General features: G+C 39.3%; 1 protein-coding gene across 4 annotated transcripts in view; it reads right to left on the bottom strand.

Moving 5' to 3' along the window:
• Positions 1-18,320, bottom strand: part of LDB2 (LIM domain binding 2) — a 222,496-nt gene that overhangs the window by 130,535 nt on the left and 73,641 nt on the right. For all 4 annotated transcript variants that reach the window (XM_086464024.1, XM_086464026.1, XM_086464025.1 and 1 more), the window contains exon 2: positions 14,910-15,012. In XM_086464024.1, the coding sequence (XP_086320150.1) occupies positions 14,910-15,012 (103 nt within the window). The remainder of the gene's footprint in view (positions 1-14,909; positions 15,013-18,320) is intronic.

Raw genomic sequence — 18,320 nt, 5'->3', positions numbered from 1 at the left:
TGGGTTTTGAATAGTAGTAACTTGCCATTGACTTAGGCATTGATCCTAATTCTAGCAGTCGCAGCAGAAGCTTCACCAAAAGCTAATGTTGCATTGCAGTGTGCTCAGATGCCAGGGGATGTTCAAATTGAAGCTGACAGCACAATCTTAATCCTGCTTCCCTGTGCATCTGTTTTGCAATAATGCAGACTGTAATTACATGATCACATATATTTGCACGAATGAATTTGATAGTACACAAATTTACTACAACCTAGATATATGGGTGCATCTTTCTACAATCAAGAGACATATCAAGGTATATTAATACTAATTTGAAGTCATGGCAGTCCACAATATTTCTACTGACATATTTGTTACATTATTTTGAAAAAGTTATTGCTAGGAGCAGCTGAAGTTGTATTTATTATATCTGAGCTCTACATTGTAGAATCACACCATCAGATTCTAAATAGGTCTTTTACCTTTGTCATTATTAAAGACAATTGATGAGGGAAAAGAAGCTTCAGAAGGTGGCATTTTGGGATGTAAGACTGGCTTTCAAAGTATGCCGAGAACACCCATGACCCCATTCCCAGAGCAACGGGGTTTCCATACAGCACTCTAGGACTGTCAGCTGGGGCTAATTGCTTTATCCAACATGGGGGAAGTGGGTCCAAAGCAGAAAAAACAGCTACTGCCGAGCCTGGCTACCAGCTTACCCTGAAGAAGGCCAGCAGCACCAGAGGGACAGTGAAACAGCTGAAGAGCAAGGCTGCAGGCCTCACGAAGATTAAAAGAAGTGAAAAGGGTGGGAGGCAGCATGCTGAATAGTCTACCTTCTCCACATCTCTAGAAGAAAAAACTCAAGCAGGTGTTTGGGAAAAAGGAATTGCCATCAGACCAGAGAAAAACATTATCACAGGAACAGGATCAGTGCTGGATATGTAGAATAGACTCCTCCAGGACTAATACACTTTTTTTGGAAGCAAGGGAGAAGAGCAGAGGGTTATTCCCTCTATGCTATAAATGATATCAAAAGCAAAATTAAACCAACTTTTTTACCGAGGATGCCAGACATGGCATCTGGCAGGATGCCTAATGAAGACATTATCACAAAGGTGTTCCTTCTCCAGAGCTAAAGCCACACTCACATTTTAGCTCAGTTAAGGACTGCTTTTCTGAAGTCAGTATCCAAATCACCCCACTTCTATCTGTGCTCTGGAGAGGTCTCCAAGCTCACAAACTGAATTCACTTCACAAAAGAGGAACCAGACAGACTCCTGGAATGCATCTAATTCATGCCAGACATTAACAGGCATTTAGTTCACTAGATTTGACCTAGTCCAAAGTAAACCTCTGCAAAACATGTGCTATGTCATGTCCTCAACACCAGCTGTTTTGCTCTTCAGATCCTCTCCTGCTGCACTACACTGCTTACTAATGTCTATGTGGCCTCCAGCTACTAGCAGACAGATTATAACCTTAAATCAACAAGCTACCCTGGGAGTGCTAACAGTACAAACTCTACCTTTCTGAAGGTGGTTGGAGATGCTGGATCACCACACTGGAAAGTATTGTCCAGACTTTTCCTTTCTATTCACTCAAGCACCTTCTCTCTACCATAATACAATTCTCAAGTTGCACACAAATTCATATTACTAGTTATGCACATTTTACTAAGCTAAGTTAAACCCTTCTTTCAGTATAAGACATCCTCTATTTAATTTTCATTCTAAAACTACTCACCAGTTCAATCAATTTACTTGTGCATGCAGGATGAAGAAAAGCAGAATATTGAATAGAATATTGAACAGTCTGGAAAGGGCAGAAACTCCTTTGTTTTCCAACTTGATAAACATTTTCTTGGTGCAAGGCCACGTTCTGGTTCAACACCTCTTTGCCTGGATTTTTTTCTTTTATTCTCTTTTTTTTTTTTTTTTTTTTTAATAACCATGACCTGGAGCATGCCTTTGGATTGCAGAATTTGATGCATAGCCAGCCATGCATGTGCAACTGTCCCTAAGAGCCAAGCCTCAGCAGAAAAGCTGGTGTGCATACAATCTTGAAACAAAAATAGCTGTCAAATCAAAGATAATTTGCCACAAAAGAAAGCACTGGGAATACCAAGCTACTTTGAGTTCAGGATTGCTTAAAAAAAAATCACGGGGACCTGATTTTATAAAACAGAAGTGTATTTTTAATCTCATTTAATAGTGGATGAACTGATTTTCCTTAAGGCTAAAAGGTGTGGGGAACAAACATAGGTAATATCAGTTCTTGAGAGTGAAAAAAGTTTTAAAGTCTCTGAGCAACTAAAAGAAGGGAGGAAACACAAACAGTTATACTGCAGGCTGCTGCTGTCACATGTGCTACCAAAAATCTGCTAACACTCACTGGACCAGGGTTGCATTTTACCCCATTTTAGTGAATTAAATCATGTACTACAAAGGAATTTCGATCTGAATGAAAGGAACAAGATTGATATCAGGATGAAAAGTAATGCCCTATTAATTCAGGTCCAGACATTAAAGACAAAAATAAAATTGAATTACACACTATTCTAATACTTCTGGACTAGATAAAATTGTATATAAAAGCCTTTTTCATAGCCAAATGAAAATGGGAGCAGTAATGGATTTTTAAAAGATACAACAAAATGGTCAACATCTATGTCCAGGCACCCAGTGAACTGCAGAGATGTTATTGACTCAAAAGCTGCTGCTGAACAGATAGATGTCCTATGGTGCTTCTCTGCACACATTCCTCCGCTATACCCAAAATGGCAAACTTTTAAGATTAGCCCAGGTCACAGACGAAAAGCAGCTGTTTCCATCTGAGTGGTATGAAAGAGGCAACATGCTAATGAAGGAACAGCACTTCGGAGACATTGTAGTCAAGTGGCAAGCCCCTTTGGCTGAAGGAATACTCTTACAAGCAGGCAGTTCATTCTGGAGTAGAAGTATGGAAAAGACATCACCTAGACTCTCGCCCAATGCTAAGCTGCATGTGACAGAGCCCTTGAGCAATAAACTTTTCTCAACCACTGAATGATGAGCCACACGTCTTGGCTGAGTGACAGCAATGAAACAGACCTACACAGTGAAACCGCAGGGTTGCAGGTACTCCCCATGATGCAATGTTATCTCCTCAGCACCTCAGGCCACCTCTAGCGCATCAGAGCTAGCCTGTACTCCTTCTCTTGCCTTTCCCATACAATAAAAAAATCAAGGTACCAACACTCACTTGCAATGACTTGGAGCCAAGATCCTTCAAAAAAGAGAGCTCAGGAATACTGGACCTGGATTAGAACTTCTTCCTGTGCAGGCAGAGCTGGGCACCAAACAGTGTCCTTCAGGCCACAGGACATTCCCAGTAGTTCAACAGAAGGGTAGTTTGAACTCCACAAAACCAAAGGAATATCACAAATCTCAATCATTCTGTTTCGAATGCAATACATGCTCCTATAAACTGTCCTTTCTGATATAAACTTTTAGTAGTATCTATATATTGGCTGCATTTGTCATGAAAAATCCTAAACAAATACTCCACAGAATCCACTTCTCTGAGAAAACAAGGAGACAAGAAACAAGAAATGCAAGGCCCTGCTTACACTGCTATATGCACCAGAATGAACTTAAAATAGTATGGTATAAAACCTGTATGCATCAGAGTAGTGGAACAGCAAAATGTCAGCAACATTTTAAAGGTAATATAATTTGTAGTGCAGAATTCAATATGATAAAGAACGATAGCCACTGTATAATATCACAGCCTTCTCATACACAGAAGACCTTAAAAAAAAATTCATGACTACATTAATTCAAGGAAACTTCCAATATGGAATTGGGAACAGTATCTCAGTGCCCAGAGTCAGCTTTTGGGTCTAAATCTACTAATCATGGTGCTGCAGCTGACCCAGTTTAAATGTATTTCTATAAAGATTCCATAATTTTTGGTGATGTTGCACATTGTGTTCTCCTAAGCCATTTTAAAATGTTGCACTGCAGTAAATACCTACTGCCTAAAAATAAGATGCATCATGTGGAACAACATTACTGCATCATTGAAATACAATGTAAAAGTTTTATTAAAGTTTTATTTGTACAGTAAACATAAACATGCACATTTGTGTAATAAACCAAACAGCATATTAGGATGCACGTTCGCATATTTGACTGTGTTCTATTTGTGTGTGCATACATGTCTGCAAGATTAAATTTGTGGGCAGAGGTCATATTTTGCAACGAATTTTTTATTATTTGAACTTAATATCATCTGCACCTACAAGCCTTGTCCTGACAGTGTCCCAGAGCCATGAGGTCTGCAACACGACTACCTGCAGTGCTAAGTGTATAGGCACAACAGCACAGTACAGAATTTTCAAATTACTATAAAGTTATCATAGTATATATAAAGCTCCCAGACCCATTAGAATTGATATTCTGATTCACCTGCACCTGAGGATTCAAAAAGGGAAGAAAAAAGTCTGACGGTCCACTGCTTAGTTATTCAGTGCTCTATAAAAGGAAATTCATTTCCAATACCTTCAGGCAATCCATACGCTCCAAAGTATTACAGTTTATACCAGTTGTAAGTAAAACTACTATACTTAGTTAAATGCCTCTCTTTGGTCTAGAAACGAGATGACAATATTTAAATATGCTCTGCCACAAAGTTTCCAGTTTTTTATGGTATTGCTTAGGTCATTCACAGAATGGTGCGTTTCACTTCTGAAAAAGAAACTTAAGTGTAATAAAAGAAAAGACATAAAATGAAAAATGCATAAGGAAAATGTTTCCTGGCTACTAAGGGAAAGATACGTATAATTCCAGATTTGGATTAATCAAGACTGAGTCTTGTTTCTTACAGGAAACCTGTAAGCATGTTAGAACATCTTTCTGCTAGAACATACCATATATTATTAATTATCTTGAAAACCGCCTGCTAAATTTAAACACTGAAGTAATAACAGCCGAATATTTTCAATTTCATATAAAAATATTTTAAAATACCTTAGTATAGCAATTTTTTCTCTCAATTTGAAAAAAATATCTTAATGATACATATTTAATGTACTGATGCCGTTTGAAGTCAGAGACTGATCTGCCTGGCAGTTATTCAGCAAAGCAGAAAAAGTACTGACCAGTTCTTCAGAACTGCCATCACACTATGCAAAGAAAGTAATCATTTACCCTGAGTTTGTAACAGTGAAAAGTTGGTTTTGGTATAAAAGGCCATTGATTTCCATTATTTTGCATGGATTTCCAGCATTTTATTAACATTGTCTCCAGCAGAGAGAAAGAAATGAACGCTACATAATTTGGGCCAAATGGGTGAACAAAAGCCAACCACAACAAAGGGATGATATGTATTGGGCAGGGAAAAAAGCCCACAAATTACTGTGATTCTCTCATGTTAATTTTGCCTTTATTCTTCCTGCTTTCTGAATGGACCCTAGACTCCTATAATGTATCATGTCCTATTATATTATGATTTCTCCCAAAGAGGGCTTATCACTTAATCTGTTTATGCAGCAGCAGAATCAATCTGATTGACTGGGATTTTGGTGTGCCATTGCAACTAGAGGCTATACATAATTGTGCAATATTCACATTAGGAGTTTAGTAGCCCTTTTCCAGGTGCTACATTACAGACATAGGTTCTCCAACATTGATTTGTATAACATGCTTAGTAACGAGCATAAGAGATTTGAGATATCCATCTGAAATCTCATATTTATATGTAAGATATTTGAAAAAAAGGTAGATAAGACAGTTTTCATGATAAACCTTTCCATGGAGTACCTAACAGAGGTTATGTGTGTACATATGTGCATGCAGACATATGTTCATAGAATACCAGGTTGGAAGGGACCTCAAGGATCGTCTGGTCCAACCTTTCTTGGCAAAAGCATGGTCTAGACAAGATGGCCTAGCACCCTGTCCAGCTGAATCTTAAAATTGTCCAGCATTGGGGAATCCACCACTTCCCTGAGGAGATTATTCCAAGGGCTGATTGTTCTCATTGTGAAAAATTTTCCTTTTGTGTCCAGTTGGAATCTCCCCAGAAGTAACTTGTGCCCATTACCCCTCATCTTTTCCATGTGACTCCTCGTAAAAAGGAAGTCTCCATCTTCTTTGACGCCACCCTTTAAATACTGGAACATGGTGATAAGGTCTCCCCTGAGCCTCCTTTTCTCAAGGCTGAACAAACCTCATTCCCTCAGCCTTTTCTCATATGCCCTTGTTGATGCAGCCTTCATCCTGATGTCACTGCAGCACACAGTTCACTCACAGTGAGCTTGCTGTCCACTAGGACCCCCAGGTCTCTTTCCACAGAGCTCCTCCACAGCCAGGTAGATCCCAGCCTGTGCTGCACTCTTGGATTATGTCTTTCCAGGTGCAACCTTACACTTGTCCTTGTTGAATTTCATAAGGTTCTTGCTAGCCGACTCTCCCAGCCTATCCAGGTCTTCCTGCAGGGTGGGTCTCATCTCTCTTAATGCCCATAGGAGAGTAACATCTGGGCCCATCAATTTGTAGGGGTCAAGCTCCTGTAATAGTTTGCATACCATCTCTTCCTTCACTGACGTGGGTTTGTGTTCTTTGACCTGGATTTTTGTTCCCAAGCCCTGGGGCCCAACAGAGCTGGTAACAGTGCATATTGCACATGGCTGGCACTCTACAGTAAAGAAGCCCTTTTGTATTTTAAATGTATCGATAACTCAGAAGCCCAGGAACATTATGCTAACTAACAAGCCTGCAGCGGGCAGAGGTGAAGGTCTAATTCATATCTGCTAATCATGAATCAGGAACTAGAAGGAATTATTCCTTTGGCACCTGTCAGTAATATGAAGAAAAAGAAAAATGTGTGTTCTGAAGGAAATCAGTGGAAGATTCATGCAGGGAATCTTCTATGGCCAGAAGTACTAGAAAAACATTATTCATATTGTTAAAAATAAGAAATAGTAGGGTGCTTTTAGTAACAAAAAGTTTAGTACCCAAGATGAAAAAATCATTCTGGAACTTGTTATGATGGCTGAGACTGAATTGGACAGGGGGCTGAAAGCTGGCACTTGCTTTGGGACCAGCAACTCCAGGGAATCAAAGATGCAGGTCAGACACAGCCCCTTGGCTGGTGGAGGCTCCACAGCCTCCCCAGGGAATCTATTCCAGCAACTTATTTTACTTTTTGGTAGGAAATAACCCCTCAATGTACTTTTTTTCGTGCAATTTAAGGCCAGCATCTCTTCTCCGGCTCATCATGGAAACAGGTCACAACACACCTTTACTTGATAGGTCTTGTTACTATGTCCCATTTTCACCTCTCCTTTCCTTTCACCCATGTAGACTGACCAACTAAAATTCCTTCATTTTTCTTTGTAAGTCCTGTTTTCAAGACTTTTGCTTTCCTCTGGACACTGTCCAATCAGACCACATGTTTCTGTACAAATGCCATCCAAAACATGCATTCAGTACAGACAAAGAAAAGGCAATCCCAACCAGTAGGAGAGATACAGCCAGCGCTTTAAAATACTGGATTCACCAAAGCACAATTGACTGGGACAAAGTATGGATAAAAATTATGCATGAAAATTAATCTGTTAAACAGACTTGATAAGATATCCAAAAGCCACAACCATACCGTGAGAAAGAAAACAACTTTGGCAAAAAAAGTTAGTAGAAAAATTAAGGCAATAACTAGAATGAGAAAACCCTAATTACGATGAATATAGAATGTAAAAGAAAAGAGAAAAAAGGGGAAAACGTTCTGTAAAAACACATTATGAAATATAAAATACTAGAACGAGATGCTGAAAGTGGCAGTGACAAGTCCATGACTGTATGGGCTAGAGAAAATAAGAAAGACCTTGAACTTTATTCAAAACTTAATTTAATTTGGAAACAGAAAATTTGTTGATATCAATATATAAAAAGCTTTTTTGTTCTACTTTTGGAAAGAATGTTGATCTTGAGATGAAAAGTGCTTCCTAGTCTGTCAGCAGCTAAGAAGTGTCTTAAATAGTATCTGTTAGGAGGAAATGTTTTAAAATTAGCACTTCTAAGAGTTTCTTCTGCATGTTTCTATCTGGTGCTATAAAAATAATAATAATAAAAAAGAAGTACTGAGGGAATTAAAAGAAAACACCACTGTTGTGCTGATATTTAAGAAGGGACACTATAGAGTCAGGTAACTGTACAACATAATACACCTGCTTGATATCAATCCAGACAAAATAGTGAAAAAAATTATACAGGATTTAACTGACGAAGACTGAAGTGAAAAGGATGTAATTAATGCCAGTCAACATGGGTTTATGTAAAATAGGTCTCGTCAAACAAACCTCATTTTATTCTTTGATGAGCTTACAGAAGTTTGGGTGATAAAGATAAGTGCATAGGTTTAATACACTCAGACATCTGTAGTGCATTTGACTTACTAGCGCACTGCTTATATTCTTACCAAAAGTATCAATATACAGTTTTAATAGACTGTATGTAAAACAGACTGAGAACTCCTTAAAACACCAATTTCAAGAAGTATCAATTAGAAATCATTAACTGGGGTGGAGGTGCTAATGGTGATCCACAGGCACTTGTGAAACTGTTAGACCCGATTTTAATGAAATTTTCATCTATATTCTGAAATTAAACACAAAAATATTGCCAAGAATCTTTGGGGAAAAACAAACAAACAAACAAACAAACAAACCAACCAGAAGAGTGGTACATAAAGATGAAGACCAGGCAGTTGCATAGAACAATGTCTCACTAAGCTAGGCCAATTTACTGTGTTGTACCTGAATGTTCAAATCACGTTTAATGACTGGGAAAAAATATAAAGGGAAAAAGACAGAGCATGTTCCTGGAAATACTACAATCTGTTTCTCTTGGCAAATTTGATTTTCTCTGTAAGAGTTATGTGAGAGAAGCCAGACAGATTTATAGAAACCTGGGGTGATAATGTAGGGCATTAGCCTCTCAAAACCAGCTTTTGTACAATAGTTAAGCAAGTGGGTCATGTGTGGCAATCTTTCCCTGTTTGTTCCTGTCATGGTTTAACCCCAGCCGGCAGCTACGTATCACCCAGCCGCTCGCTTACTTTGCCCTGCTGCAGCAGGATGGGGAGGAGTATCCAGAGAAAAAGGTAAAACCTCATAGGTTGAGGTAAGAAATGTTCAACAGGACAACACAGGAAAGAGTAGGTAATAATAACAATAAAACTGGAACCTGATGCTCAGCCTGTTCCGAGCCAGGATCCCTCCTCCCATGAGACAGCTCCCTCCACTTATATACTGAGCATGACATCATGTGGCATCAAATATCCCCTTGGCTTGTTCCGGTCAGCTGTCCTGGCTGTGCCCCTTACCAGCTTCTTGTGAAAACTAACTCTGTCCCAGGCAAACCCAGGGCAATTCCTAAACTATGTTCCCTTGTTGTACAAAATGCCCACAGATGCAGCTTTCCACCAGTAACCCCTGCAGAAGTTATCCAACAAAGGGCTGTAAAGTTACCTGTATCACACAGGTTATAAACAGGGACAAAGGTAGAATGAATCTGTTGCAGCTCACTTGCTGCGTATTCACTAGCTGATTTGTAGTAAAGTCTAAGATACACTGGTGTAACATATTCTAAAGGCACAGAGAGAATCTTAGATAAGCACTTTAAAGCTGATGATTTTACCATTTGGCCCAAAGTTCACTGTACTATGAAACTATTGCCGAGAAAACTAACTTTCCCGTTACCAAAAAAATCAAGAAATGAAGAAAAATCAAGCAGGGTTCATGCATCGAATACAGAAAATGAACAATAAGTGCATAAAATGCAAAGCATGGTATAGTTACATTGTACATTCCAAATACAAACTGCAGTAGCAATTATAACACAAAATGCATATTCAATTACCAGCTACAGATTCAGAGCAACAATAAAACTGAAATCACTATATTTTTCTAGGGATACACAGAGCAAAAGAGTTCAACTGGTTCCTTCTGAAAATTCTGCTGTGTAACATTATGCAACGCCATGTCAAATGGGGTGATGGAAGCCCATAAAAGTGCCTGAAATTCTCAATACATTCTACATCCATAGGCTTAAATAAATCCACTTTGAGAACTCCATCATACCTACCACATATGAATTTTTTTTACAGCTACAAATGTGATAGCTCATGCTTTTGCTTCCTCACAGCATATAGCTCCTCCATGAACAGAAAGCATTTAGTGAACAGAAATGTAGACAAGCTCTAATTTTCTGTACAGTGGCAACTGCATTCATTATGCGTTACAGTGTCGCTTTGCTCTGAAAGAGTTAACTTTCTAGCTCCTATTCTCTGCAGTGCTGCATAAACACTGCACATTATTCTTACTGAGCATGCTTCATCTTTCCTGTCTCCACAGTCTTGGGCTGTCAATCACCTGTCAGTCCCTACCACATCAGCACAGTGCGCATCACCAGGCTGTCAGCACAGCAGCTGATGAGACTCTGCTAAGAGCTGTCAATCAAACTTGTTTCTCTTATCTGTTCGGGAAATATTTTGTCTCTAAGAAACAAAGAACCTGGGCAACAATGGATCAGAGTCTAGTATTTACTCTTTTACAGGGAAAGAAGGCTCTTAACAGGAAACGAATATGTTTTATCCACAACAAGGAAAAAAAAATCTGTTCCATTAGGAATATATACTTTTTTTGGTTTTGTTCAAATCCTATTTACTTCCTGACCCAATAAATCAGGGCATAATAAATTAAAGCAAATTTCTTTTTGCTCACACTGTAAAATGAATTTCACAGGTTTACTTCTTCGTTTCTATGGAATATAATTCAATGCAGTTTAAAACAGGTAGCGTCTTTTTGGTTTTGGGATTTTTTCCCTGTCTTTAGGCATTCAAATGTGAGCCTTCTCTCCATCTCACTGTAGCCAAAAAGCCAGACTAGAGAAAACACACATAATTTACACCTTTGTTACATTAAAATATCTTTATTTTCTGCACCTTTTCTCATTAAAACTCAATTTCAACAGAGAATTTAATAACATGAGTAGGGTTCATAGATAATAGTAGACCAAAAGAATAGCTGAGGGGTATAAGCAAGCAGGAGAAAAACGTACGTTTTCAGTGGATGTTTGAAAGAAGATAGTATCTTCTTTCTGGAATGCTGTACCAGCAGGAAGAATTGCAGAAGGTAAAGTTCTCACATCTACAGAAATAAAATACTGAAGAAAGACAAAAAGAGCTGCAAAGATGGGCACAGCAATGATTTCAGGTCTGACACAGAATCTCTGCATGAAAAGTTCAGCTGGGCTTTCAAGTGCACATCTATCCAAGGCAGAATAATGTTCTGCAAAGATAACTGGTCTAGGTCTAACAAACCTGGCAATCAAATTAATTAGCACTGGTGGATTACTGAACTAACAGACCTCTACTCTTCCCAGGGCATAAGTAAGTATCTTTACATGCTGTGCCATACAGATATACAGGCACACTTAAAGCTAGCTTGACTATCAGTACATAGTGTTGTCTCGTGCCAAACATAACCCAGTGACTTACAATCCCTACTTTGACCCATATCTATTTTTCCCTACAAATTAAAGAATCTCAGAGCTTATCGTCAAGGAGAAACATCGCAGACCCAACAGTGAGAGCAGCAAAGGAAAGAGAACTGCTTTCCTCAGTATAGAGTGCTGTAAAATGCAGTAATGTGAAAGGCAGGTCTAAAAATATTTGGTGATTTTTGCAAAGCTTCAGTTTGGAGCAATGAAATTAAATAAGCAGCTTAGTTTTCTGAGACAAAAAGAGATAAGTTTACAACTGTTACAGTTTCTTGGACAGAACTGTGTATTAAAGGAAACAGGAGGCAAGTAAAAGTAATATTTTTCTTAAATCTCGTAACACTTACACAAACAATGATTTGCAGGCCTGACTCGTGCTCTGAACATTTGCATTATCTGTGGGATTGGGCTGTCCAGGTAAGACCAGAGGGCAGAGAGCATCAGCTGGAAAAAAGGCTGTGAAAGGAAGCCCATGGAAAATAAATGTTTAAAGCAAGCATGGAAAAGAAGACCCCAAAAGGGGCTGGTGGACTGGATTCAAGATTAGGTTAGGACAGAAGAAAATATGCAAGTTCCCAGCAGCCACCACAACATTCTTTGGGGCTTTGAAGGAGGAATCTGGGGCAAAACACCATGCTGCTGCTCATCTCCAGCAGCTTAAGGCAAGGTCTGGATAGTCCATGAGAACAAGGAGGGAAAAGGACTGGAATTACCATAACCCAGGGAAAAATTGTGGCCATGGACAACCAAACACTATTTGTCCTTTCCCCTCACACACATACACAGAAGATTTTTTTCTGGAATTTGTTTGCTCCAGAAGAGAATATTTTAGTTCACAAAAGTAGGAGATCATTGCCCAGAGGAAAGAAAATGGGGTGGCAGCCACAACCAATATCAGAAAGGTAAGCAAATCTCTCACGGGCTGAAGCAAGACAAAGGCAGGCAATTTTGAGCTGAATCCTGGAGCAAAGGCAAGAGGTCGACATCTTTCATCACTTTCAACTCTATAAATGACTTCTCAAAGGGTGCCTATTTCTCTTTTCTAGGGCCTAATCTTGGTTCCCTCCATTACTGCTTGTGCCTGCAAGAGTAAGAAGAAACAATTTGTCTTTTCTCTTCCTTCTCAGTCAGCTTCCATGTTTTTAATGTCCACTACACACTAAAGAGTCTGCACACTGGGCAAGGAGGCAGCTGTCTTGCTGGGGACAGTGTGGATGGAGACCAGATGCTTTTGTTTCATCTCTTCCAAAACTCCATGCTTGGTGCTGCCACTAGTCAGCATACTCTGACTCAGCTAACAGGAACCCCAGCCCACTGGCCAGTGATTTCACCAGTTACTTGGAATAAAGGTACTGGGTGACAGTATGATCTTTGGGAAATGTCAAGACCCTTCATAGCCATAACGAGGACATGCGTGGCTTGGACAGGCAAAACAAAAATAAAAAACTTTGAACAGGTCTCTGTGCTCAGCGAAGACCTGCTACAGGTAGAAGCGATTTCTGCTAATGTTTGCACCCAAAGGGGAGCAGACTGCTCTGTTCTCAACTCCTAGACATGATTTTGGACCCAAACTTCCCTGGTAGGAAGAGAGGGTTGCTCTTAACATACAACTTCCACTCCTCACCCTCCCCAAGCAATTCTGGAGGTGTCCCCTAGCAGGAACTTGGACAACCTGGCTCCCCCCAAGGCTGCTCTCAAAGCCTGCTCAGATGCCAATGGAAGTCCCAGAGGGGAATACTCTCTAGAGTATTACTAAACCGGAATACTGCTCGTGTCAGAAATAATCACTAATACTGTTGTTCAGAATTACATAAATATTTACTAACAAAGGGAAGGAAATGTGAATGAAGAGAATGAGCCCTAAATGCTGAGCTATAATTCCAGATGCTGGGAATAACAACACCAAAAGCAACAATGGTTTGTGCACAGATCAGAAATTAAAACCAGAGGAAAAATTCTGTTTGCTAGTCCCTTTTAAAAATGTTCCTACAGTAATTTGATCTTTCAATCATGCTTACCAGCAGCAATGCTAAGAATCACAGTATTGCACCGTACCAAACTGTCCCAGTTACAGATAACACAACCATTATCAAGCATTTGTGACAGCAGGAATATTTTACTCTTTGACAAATTCTTTCATATGCAGCACTGTTTTCCAGAAACACAGCTCCTTCTGATCTAACCGGACATTAATTGCTTTTTTGCTGATGTATCTATGCCTTCTGGACTGATAGCACAACTAGCAAATCTGATATCTGACAAGTTGACTCAACCTAATCAGGACAGATCAGCTGTTACCAACGTTGCTATAGGCTGTAATTTGAGGACCTTTACAGAGTTATCACTTGGTTTGAAAGGCAAGAAACTGTAATTCTGTCAACACTAATCCCAGAACGTGCGTTCAAAGTGGCTGTTATTTTTTCTGCAGGAGAAGGTAACACTTGTCAAATAAATACCTGAGATAATTGATAAAAGGAATTAGAAGTATGTGAATGATACGCTGACAATCAGTCACTCTCACAAAAAAAAAAAAAAACCAACCCACTATGCAAGATTCAAAACATTAAGAAGAGAGCACAAGCTGTCACCATGAAGCAGGGGTAACTCTGAATGGAGTGAAACAATTGGCAATGCAGTTTTTCAATGTTTATTTATCTCTCTGCTGCTTAGTGCTAAAGCTGAGTGAATTATTCACTTCAAACAATTTGTTCAATGAATTTTCCCCCTTTTTCCAGCTCAGCATATGCTGGCAATGGATACCAATGCCATCAGATTTATTCACTGCTTCACTTTTATTCAAACTTTCATTTAGTGCTTGATTGAGAGTATTCTAGACTTCCACTGCTGTTCAGACAATATCCAGGGCAGGTCTTTAATGCGTGCAAACAGCATAGATCCATACAGCTGCTGGAAAAATGATTATCTACACCAGCAAGGATATCGTTGTTTGTTTTGGTTTTTTTTTTTCCCTGATCCCTGTTTAAATCTGGAAGCGCTTCCAGAAACTATACTGAAATTTGCTAAAAATTTCCCTTTCTGTGAACAATTTTGCCCACAAGACTCAACGCTTGAATGTTTGCGGAAACCAAGTTAACAAAGAGTGTAATCACAGCCAAAGCAAATTAATTTTAAAATTCCAAAGATTATATTGTATCATTTGCCCTACTCCACTAGGAAATAATTTATTTTCATGTAATAAAATTCAGAGGAATTCCACAAAAAAAAATAGATTCCCAACCCATGAAATTCCTTCATGGAATGTGATGGTCACTGAATAGAAACAAGTGACTCTGTCATTGCCAGGGTTGCGTCTGTCTCTTACAGGCAAACTGTGTCTAGAAACTCAGTCTTAAAATTAGAATAAAAAAATTTATCTCTTACTGTATCGCTTTGGTCCATCTTCCAAACAAAATGAAAGGGTTAAGGTTGCATCATCTTCAAAAAATTCAGTTGCAAAGGCATCCCACCAGAGGTTGTCACTATCCTAGGAAGCAACAGATCATTCACTTAACAGGAGGTAAAATGAAAATATGTTCATCCTTTGTAAAATAAATTCAACAGGATCACATGGAGTTTGCACTTCTTCCCCTATGATGTTGGGGTGTAGACTTCTATATGATATATGCCTAGATTAAGTTCTAGCTGTAATTTAAGAAAAAAGCGAAAATGTTTATTTTATTATGTAATAAACTAATAAACTGTCTTTAATTTTATCGAGCACACTTAATATGTAAAAACTTTCATTCTTATAGATACATGTTTTTCTTCAAGTGTTAAAAACGGTTGTATAAATCAGTAGCAAATAAAGCGATTATGACTTTTTCCCCCCTTTTCTGGGCTGTGTATTTCAAATGCTTGGTTCTAATAATGAAAAAACCTCAGTACTTAATTCTATAATGCTACGTAACCCGATTATCAGCATGAGCTGACAAGAAAGTTATTTAGAAACTAAGTAGAATAGCCATTCCACTCCAACGCATTTAATATAAATGTAATGCTACTGCAGGTTAATTAAATACCAGCTAGTTACTTAAATGTAATTGTTGTGAGAAATCTTTACTTTCCAGTGTGATACATGAAGAGAAAACAATATTTTAAGATGACCTGTGTATACTCAGACTTACAGTAATACACACAGTTGGAACACAGCAATTATTAATATAATGTGAAATGTAAAGCATATACCAATACACCACTTCATGTGGTCTGTTGGCATTGACAATTGAACCAGCATCTTCAGACCTGAGTGATCAACAAACAGGCACCCAAACCTCAATGTCTAGCACCGGTGCAAGTGGTCCAGCTTTCACAGTTTTCACAGAAGTCAGGCAACAACAGAATCCACCAATTGTTTCATTCAGAAGCTAGGGATATATTCAATGGCTGGATTTGAAATGTTCAGTGCAATCTCTTCTGCTTGTTTGAGGCCCTAAGATTTAAATCACTTGCAGCACACAGGATCAGCAACAAAGCTGGAAATACACTCCTGAAGATGCCCCAGTCGCACTCCTCAGAACCACTCTAACCCACTCATGGCAGCTGCCTTTCCAGCGTGCAAGGCCAGGTTCATTCAGTGTAGTGAGCATGGAGTACCTCTTAATGCCTTAGCAATATATAACTAAGACAGAAAACATTTGTTACCTTCACAGGGAAAAAAATCCTTCGATAAAATGTCCATTTAAGACAAAATATGCATCTATCATACTCATTATGTGTACACATGCAGAGAAATAACTATCTGAGGTTTTTAGTTCTGCTCCTGTTTCTCCTGAAGACATAACTTACTATTAGATTTTACTCCAAACTGCTGAGCAGGGTCTCTTTCCTGCCTCACAACTTTACTTTGATTTTTACCAAGCATCCAATGCAAGAATGGTAAGGACAGGTTTTAGCCTTCCAGCTCCTACCAGATACCCCTGAGAGACTTCTTGGCTGGGTCGGAGCCTATAATTCACCTTGCTTGCCAAGGTTTATCCCACCTGGCAGCAGCAGGACAACCAGCAGCACAGCCGTGTGGTACTTGCTCAAAATTCAGTCACACAGAGCGGTATCAAAACCATCCCATGACTTAGAAATCTGTTGGCCTAGAGAGCTGCTGCTCTGTCCTCTTTGCTGGTGTAACCCTGATGAGTGTTTCCACAAGCAAGCATTGCTGCATTGACTAGCCGTGTAGCCACAATGGTAAGTACAGAATATATATATAAGTGTTCAACAGAAGCCCAGCAACTACCTTCTAGCAACACGTAACATCTCTGCGCACCAGCTCTTCACTTGGGACAGCCTGCTGGGTGACATTATAAGCCCATACAAGAGCATATTGTCCAACAAGTAATTACAAGCTACCACAATCTGCCATTTGCCAAAAGAGAGGCTGCAGTATCACTTAACTGGGATCTTCTGGATATACTTATAGGGAAGGAAAAGGGGAGGGAAGGATTGAAGCAATGTCACATACCACATTTGCAGCCCTTGTTAACTCAGTAGTTGTGTATCACCGGAGCTATTCGTGCAGCATCCAAGGACACAGGAGGCAAAAGGGGAGCATCACATAGTTGGGATGCAAATGCACACAGGAAAGACAGAGAAGAGCAGGGAAAGTGCAGGGCCTCACCTCAAAACCACACATATTTGCACTCACTCTTGCTTCCAAGAAGTCTGAAGGCAAGGAAAATGTGGAGACGGAATTACTGTGGATTCTCTCCCTGGGTAGATGAAATATCCAGACTCTGTCAGTTTGAACACTGTCCAAAGTCTTTATCTCACATTTTTGCATAATTTATGTCAGGAAGAAGGAAAAACAGAAAATGCAACACCCTACCCCCACTCACAAAAAAACCCCAAAACCTTAATAGAGTATATAAATCCTCTGTCAAGCTTGGATATGCTCTGCTGATTAATTCTCTGCTCCACCCTTGTCACAGGTGGGCCCAACTACTCTCACAGCCAAATGGTGAACAAAACCAAATGAGGTGTCCCCTAGCCAAGCTGAAAAAGGATCCAGTTATTATGGAAAAAAAAAAAAAAAGAATAATAATAAAATCACCCCCTTTTTCTTGCAAAAAGGGGATGGTGAAGGCAAAGCTGCCCCCAGGCATCTTTAACTTATGCTCTGACAGGTTACGGGGGATTTTGCCAGAGTAATTATTTTTCTATTCAACAATAATGAGAAATTACCATGGCAACCTCCCTTTCACATAGTGCACTCACACGCTCAAACGTTGAAATAATGGCCTAAACATAACAAAAAAAATACTTAATACTTTAAAAATATTTTGTATTAAAATAAACTTAAGGCATGGGTCAAAGGAGAGAAGAAGACAGAGAGAGCCAGCAAGTTGGGTCAGAAGTGAAGATGCCATGCTGTTGTAACCAGCTACTCAAGCAGCAAAACGTCTTCTCCCACAACTGTCATTGTTCCCTCTGATTCCCTCCACCCCTGGTATTATTTGTAATTTGAAGCGTGGCTCAACTCTGAATAGGGTCTCCAAGTAAATGGAGTCCTAGGGTTTCAATATTTTTTCCTGACTCTGATTTCTTTGGCAAATGTAATCAGATTTTAAGTACAATGATGTTCTTTTTCCCCTCCATCTAACAGTCCCACATGTTCACTGTGTGATCTGAGAATCAAGCTGGGTTCTTCTTTACACCTTACACACTTACACAATTAAGAGTCTGCAAGCCAAATGAGACTTTTCTGCTTGCCTGTGATGGCGATTGCTGAACCAAAATAGATCTTGCAACTGGAATACAAGGCCAACTGATCCTATAGCGTTTTCTCCAAATTCCTTTATT

The sequence above is a fragment of the Leptosomus discolor genome, chromosome 4 (genome assembly GCF_034619465.1).
Source record: "Leptosomus discolor isolate bLepDis1 chromosome 4, bLepDis1.hap2, whole genome shotgun sequence".
Taxonomy (NCBI): Eukaryota; Metazoa; Chordata; class Aves; order Leptosomiformes; family Leptosomidae; genus Leptosomus; species Leptosomus discolor.
This window is presented reverse-complemented; position numbering and strand designations above follow the sequence as displayed.